General features: G+C 58.8%; 1 protein-coding gene across 1 annotated transcript; it reads left to right on the plus strand.

Annotated features, from left to right (window-relative positions):
• The first annotated feature begins 590 nt into the window (after positions 1–590).
• Positions 591–6347, plus strand: LOC308610915 (NUT family member 2G-like). Its single transcript, XM_081259900.1, is given in 7 exon segments — positions 591–1368; positions 2328–2456; positions 3495–3540; positions 3544–4071; positions 4146–4415; positions 4830–4946; positions 5467–6347. Coding segments are annotated over 7 exon segments (2568 nt in total). The 5' UTR covers positions 591–682; the 3' UTR covers positions 6259–6347.
• Positions 6348–7167: the final 820 nt, after the last annotated feature.

Genomic DNA, 7167 nt, shown 5'->3' on the forward strand with positions numbered 1-7167 from the left:
GAAGGGGTGGCAGGACCTGGCCCATGTTACGTATCTGCTGTGGGTTGTTCGGAGATGCAGGTGCTTTCTGGGCCAGTGTCATGGGTTTGTATCAGGATTCCATTAGAGATATTTTCCAGCATTTTGTTTTGTTTTGTGAGGCTAGGAAAGAAAGAGGGGATTTATACTGAGCATCAGGAAAAGGAGGACTGAGGAGGAGGTGGGGCCCTAATATTTTACACAGTGCCTGTCCACAAAGGGCCTTTGGGGGCCTAGAACTTACCTTGCAGAAGGCCCCTACCTGCTAGTACGCCGGCTGAGGGGCATTTCTCACAGAGCAGATGTCCACACAGCTCCAGGTCTTGGGAGACAGCCTGTGAGGCTTAGGTGCCAGGGTGTGCCTTAGGGAGGCTCTCCAAGTGAGTGCTTGCTGAGGCAATTTCTTCTCGGCAGGCAGGGGTCAGGGAGCTTGGTGGATGGGCGTGGGGTCACCAGTGGAATAATTCTCAACTGGAGGTCAGGGCATGAAAATCACTTGAAGACATTTGCACGCTGCAGTTTCCCTTGTCCAAGAGTCTCTCATCTGTGGAAATTTACACTCTGATGCCGCAGAAAGCCTCAGTCCCACTTGCCCATTCTCCTCCTCCATTCACTCCTTTCCTTTGCCTCAACAGCATCTGCAGTGCTGGGAACGGATGTCACCATGAACCCCGGTGCCTCCTTGTCTACTTTCACGGCAGTGTCCTTTCCTCCACCCATTCCTGGCGCCCAGCACTGGCCACCCTGGGAGCAGCACCTGCCACCTCTCATCACCCCCGCATTCCCTCCTGGCAGCAGCCTGCGGCTGCCAGCTTTCCCCAGGATGCCTTTGGTGGCTAATGGTGGCTGTGGCCCCAGTGCCCCTGGGGCTTGCAACTTCACTGTACAAGTCAGGTCACAAGGGAGGCCAGTGCAGGCCCCCCCAGCTCAGACCTTTATCGTTCCTCAGGGCCCCCTCAACTGGAGCGCTCCAGGGGCCCTCAGCGGGAGTGCTGCATGTCCTGCACCCATATTCTTAGCAACCCCTGCGATGGAGACCACTGTGACTGCTCCAGCTGTTGGAGTTACTCAGGCTGGCAAGGGAGGCTGGACCCCAGGCTTTCCTCCTCAAGCTCCACCACCAGCTGCCCAGATGGCCCCTAACATTCGCCCAGTGAACTCTGGGCCATGGCCACGTGGCACTTCCAGGGAGGGCAGCCTGGACACCAACCAGCCCTATGCCTCGCAGGAGGACTGCTCTAACCACCAGAGCGTGTACAGTAACTTCCGACGGTGGCAGCGCCTCAAGCCACTGGCCCGGAGACACCTTCCCCAGAGTCCTGATGCAGAAGCTCTTTCCTGCTTTCTCATGTGAGTGAACGCTCAGGGGGTCATGAGCTTATCGGAGCTCTTAGATAAAGAGGAACTGGGGATGGACTCGCAGGTTAGGTTTCTAGGGATACTGGAAGCGAGGTGTGAGGGCGATGTCCACACCAGGAGAAGGCACACTGTCAGTCATACGGGCGAGCCTGCCAGTCCACGACATCATGACTGAAATGTGCCTTATCTCAACTGACCCCACCCCCCTGTGCGTCTAGCCAGCTTGCTCTTCCATGATTCTCCTGGTAATACGGCCTGAAGACTTGCAGTCAGAGAGGGTCGTGGTGTAAGTTGAGGAGCCAAGGAGTGGATGCCACACTCTCCTGTGCTGACGTCTCCTTTCATACAGCACTTGAGTGTACGTGGCCGGGGGAGGTCACTTCGGAGAAGGGGGAGGAGCGCGGGGCCCAGGAGAGCGCTTCATGCACGCCTCGACTTTGTTGATGTGGAGAATTCCACTAGGAACAGGGTGATGGTAGAGCTCTCCTAAGGGCATGGGCTCTCTCCCACTAGAGTTGTGAGCCTGGCAGGCATTTCCATCCTAAACCTGCGGTCCCTCGTAAAAAGGGGACAATCACACTTCACCTTCAGAGGACCGTGCAGAAGACTCCTTGGGCTAATCTATGAAGTGTGAGCAGATTGCCTGGCACATGCCACGCCTCATTGATGATGGTGATTTTTATTATGAAAAGGCAGCCTTGAAGAGGAAAAGAGCTCCCCAAGGCACAGTGTCCCAGCTCTAGCCTGGGAGTGGATGGTCATCCTCGAGTGAGTGTGAGGCGGTGACAGCCGTAGCCGGGAAGCCTTGTCTCTGCTCTCCCAGACACCTGCCTCTCACCCTCCTGTTGCTCAGTCATGCTGTGTTGAGTGATGTGTGGTCCACATTGGTGGGTGGGGTCAGGCAGGTGGGGGCTGGGCTGGGCACAGAGACTGACCCCGAGTGCTTACAGCCCAGCGCTTCGATCCCTGGCCCGCCTGAAGCCCACCATGACACTGGAGGAGGGACTGTGCAGGGCCGTGCAGGAATGGCAGCACATTAGCAACTCTGACCGGATGATCTACTACGAGATGGCGCAAAAGTGAGTCAGCGTCCTGGGCCCAGGGGCTGCGTGGGGGGTGAGGCGAGTGGGTGAGGGCAGGGTCTGGCCGTGGGGGTGCTCATCAGAGAGGACAAAGGAGAAGGGCTGTCGCTCGGAACGGGGGGCCCACAGCCCAGAGGCCCTACAGTCCTCCAGAAACCCCTCCCTCACCTTGACAGTTTGGTTCTTCTGTCCTTCCTCCACCACGAGCTCTGCCCTCCCGAGTTTGACCTACCCGTGCCCTCACATGAAGGTCTCAGGACGGGGCAGGGTGAAGCTGTGAGTCCAGTAGGGGTCCAACTCCAGCCATATGGGCTGGGCTGGGGAAAGAGCTCCACCCGCCAGCCTGCTGCTTCCTTAGTGGTGGCTGGCTGGCGGCCACTGACATAGATTTGGGACCCCCTCTCCTCACGAAAAGTGGCCTGAGTGGGTACCCTGGCATCCCTCAAGAGGCTGGGGAAGCCAGCTGTCATCAGCCCAAGGGTCTCTGGCCCTTCCAGTGTTTGCTCCACGGTAATCCCCTCGGTTTAAGAAACAAAACCAAACAAACAAGCACCTCTCAGAGGAAAGGAAGGCCTGTCCTCTAAGCTCAGCATCCACATCGTCCAGCCTCTCCTGAGCCCTGTCTCCAGGTCTACGTTCCAGAACTCTCAGTCCCAACCCAGGGTCCTGGATTTGGGCAAGGACCCCTGTGGGGAACACATGCCTGTTCCAGCCTCTGGCTGTCAGCCCTTCATGTGGCTCTGGATGGGGGGCATGAGGAGGGTGCCCCCTGGGTCAGACACGTGTCCCGTTGACCTGGTTCAGTGCAGCGACCTGGCTCTATGCTGTTGAATGCTCTCCAGTGCTGGTGAGGCAGGAAGGGTCCCAGATCTTGTATCAGTTCCAGGAGCAGCTCTCTGCTGTGGACAGCACCTCACAGGGCCTTGACAGCCCCAAGGCACATCCTCTCCCAATCCCTCATTCTTGGCTGCCTTTGTTGGGCTCCAGAACCCAGGCCATTTTCTCAGGGTGGCCTGTGCCTCCGTCACCCCCCAGGTTCATGCAATTTGAGGCAGAGGAGGAGATGCAGGTTCAGCAGTTGTAGTGGATGCAGTGCGCGCAGGGCCTGCCTCCTCCAGCCCCACCGAAGCTGGATCCTCGGGGGCCCCCAGTCCCGAAAGTGGGCCTTCAGCCAGCCACCCAGGTTCCCACTGGAGTTGAACGCACAGGTAACAGGGGCCCAGGGTTGGCCACTGTTCCCATGTGGATCATCTTCCTTCAAGACAGGGGCATTGGTCTTTCAAGCAAAACAGCCACCGAGGCGGTGGGTGGGGGGTGGGGTCTCAGATGCCCTTTGTCACTACGGGGTATTATTGACTTGGTCAATTTTGTAACTTCTCTCACGCCTCCCTGTCAAAGGACTGCACACAAAGTCTGCCTAAGAAGTGGGCTTGATGGGGACACCCCTGGAAAATTGGAGGTTCCCCACTTCCTTACATGTGACTCTCTTAGATGCCCCCTTACCTCCCCCCTCCAACTGTGCATGAAGCTTCAGGTGGTCCTGACCCCCCCACACCCACATCAATGTCCCCCAACAGTGCCCTCACCAGCGTGCGCTCGGTGGTCAGGAGGTGGACCGGGAGCCCCTCACCTTCCTTCCCTTCCTCCTGCTCTGCCGCAGCCTGTGCTCCCAGGATGTCCGGCCCCAGGGCCCAGCCCTCCCGCCCGAAGCCACACAGGTCTCAGCGACCCCCGGAGCCCAAGGCACCCGAGGACATTCCACCTGAGGCTGTGAGGGAGTATATGGACATCATGGAGGCGCTGGTGGGGCCCGTCCACTCAGCCACAGGCGACTCAGATGCAGAATGGGGAGAGGACGGAAATGAGCTGCAGCAGGAAGAGGACGGCACCTACTCGGACCCGGATCTCTTAAGCTACATCGACAAGCTGTGTTCCCAGGAGGACTTTGTCACCAAAGTAGGCTAGGCCTGGAGACTGGGGTCTGCAAGATGCCAGGGCATGGAACTCTCAGCACCCAAGATCTCGGTTCTGCTCAGGCCGTTGGGACTTAAGCTCAGCTCCTTGCTCCTGAGCCTGGTGTTAGGGGAGGTTTACGCAGATGTTTGTGTGTATATGTTTGTGTCTATCTGTGTGTATGCCTTTGTGTCTGTGTTTGTGCCTCTGTATATGTGCTCTTTTGTGTGTGACTGTGTATGTGCATGTTTGCGTGTGTGTGTGTGTGTGTGTGTGTGTGTGCGTGCGCGCGCTGACCATCCCCGCCTTGTGGAGGACAGTGGGGTGGATCTCTGCTTTTCACTTTCCCTCCTGGCCTTCTTGTCTCACAGACCACTCCTGGCCAAGGATGCTCACAGCCTCTTCTTTCTGTTCTAGGTGGAGGCAGTCATTCACCCTGGATTCCTGGCAGATTTGCTTTCTCCAGACCCACAGCTGGATCTCTTGGCCCTAGAGAAGGAGCTGGAGCAGGAGGAAGGGCTCACCCCCGAAGAAGTGAGACAGGGGAGGGAGAGGGACACTCAGGGAGCCAGGGGACCCCACGGGAGGGGGACCCCAGGTGATCCAGGGGACAGGGGAACCCAGATGACCCAGGGGAGCCAGAGGAGGGAGGGATCCCCGGTAGAACAGGGGACACAAGGGACACCCAGGAAGACCAGGGCACGGAGGGACCCCAGTGAATAGGGGAGAGATAGGGCCCCAGAACAGGAGGGCCACATAGCGCTGTCCATCCCTCCCCTGCCTGGGACACCTGGCATGGGGAAGGGCCCGTTCTGGGGTGGGTGCAGTGCAGGGTGAAAGGAAGGAGAGGATAGGGAGCCAGGAGGGGAGGGAAGGTCACAAAGCTGGGAATCAGTTGCAGGAGGATGGCAGGACTGCCACAGTGTCTGTATTTGGATTCGAGTCCTGGGGTCGCCCGTCCCCTCCTCCCCCACAGGGCCATTGTCCCACTGCCCAGTGCTCCTCCTCTCACACGTGTGTGTGCAGCCGTCACTGTCCTCCTCCCTCCTACCAGCTGGTGCAGAAACGACTCCTGGCCTTGAAAGAGGACGACGGTGTGCGGGCAGCCCCGAGTCACAGTGCACCCGGAATGGCCTCAAGTCCTTCTGAGTCCGAGGCCGGCCAAGGTGCCCAGAGGCACGACCAAGAACCCCATCTAGGGGTCAGTGATGAAGCCTGCCCACCAGAGATTGATTCTCAGGCTCTTCATAGGCTCATGCAAACAGACACTGCCCTGTGCAGGCCCAAAGTCTTTGTTCCCTCTGGAGGACATCAGGAGTTCTCTATATTCCGGCCCGTACGGCTCTCCCCTCCCCAGGCTCAAAGGCGCACCGGCCCTCTACTGAGATCCAGGGATGCGTCTGTTCTCAGAAAGGCCTCTCCTCTTCGGGAGGCCCGAGTGCCCAGGGACGGGTCCAGTGAGAACGAGGAGGTGCTCCAAAGCGTCTTCATCGTAGACTCTCAGCATATACTGGTGCCTTTCGGGATGTCCCTCAGTCCTGCGCATGTCTCAGCCCTGGCTTCCTCTGGAGGTTGGGGGGCCCAGAGTGCTCCCCAGTCCCCCTCCTCTCAGAGAAGAGGCCTCAGCCCAGCTCCACCAGCCGCTCCCAAGTCGAGGAAGCGGGCTCTGTGTGGACGCCCAGCCGCTGCTGAGAAGCTGCCCATCCCCGGGGCTGGCCTCGGCGTCTCTGGGAGGCCAGCCTTGGCTCTGGGGCTGGCTCGCCCCTCACAGCTGAGAAAGAGAAAGCGTGACCCGTTTGACACAAAGAAGCGTGGGAAGAGGAGGAAGAAGCACTGCAGCCAGTAGGGAACAGCTGGGTTGGCCCTCCAGGGCGAGGCCCCAGGGCAGCCCCCTGGGGAGCCTAGGGGCTCCTCCTCCTCCTCCCAGTGCTGATCCTGGATGATGTGGGAGGAAGGGAGGGGGGCAGGACCACCAGGGTGGGGAGGGGGAGCGGGATTGTGGGGGGTTAGGGAGGTGGGGGAGGTGGGTGTGGCCAGGTGTGGGTGGGAGCAGGACCTTTGGAGTGATGTATGTAAATTGTGAACAAAGATCGTTTTCGTGGGAAATGCTCTCAGGCCACTGTCATCTTGTTGGTGTTGAGCTGCTCCACAGAGAGCGATCCTGAGAGGAAGGAAGGATGAGGGAGGTCACAGGAGCTCTGGGTCTACAGGTGGCCACACCTTTCCTCCACATAGACAAGGACTCCTCAGGCTGCCCCTGGGAACGCACAGCTCTCACTTTCCCCAGGGACCCTCTCATCAGCCCCTTCTCTAACGCCTGCTTGGCTAGGGCCCTTCTGGGGCATCTGTACCGTCTTCTGCATCCCTGAACCTTCTGGGGAGGCAGAGCTGCTCTTGTGCCTTTCAGCCCTCTGGACACTCACCAGTTTCTAGGATGGAGCCTGGAGACGGCCCTTGTCATTATGGAGCTTCTCTCTGCTTTCGTGAAGTGGCCAGACGACGGCGCTGGGATGACCCTCCGCTCATCCAGGGTTTCCTGTGTGGGTGGCCTGACCAGAGACGAAAAGTCTTGGCCATGGGGACGGGACTGTCTGCCTCATCGTAGCGGGAGCATCCTCTAGTCCCACTGGGATTATTGCAATGTGGAGAGTGGTGGAGGCAGCTACCTCTTCATCCCAATGAGGATGCAACAAGGGGAATGGGTGTGGGGAGATTCATGGGGCCCCCGTTAAAGGTGTGTATAAGGGAAAGGACA

Source organism: Mesoplodon bidens (assembly GCF_964165515.1).
Source record: "Mesoplodon bidens genome assembly, contig: HAP1_SCAFFOLD_96, whole genome shotgun sequence".
In the NCBI taxonomy this organism is placed as follows: domain Eukaryota; kingdom Metazoa; phylum Chordata; class Mammalia; order Artiodactyla; family Ziphiidae; genus Mesoplodon; species Mesoplodon bidens.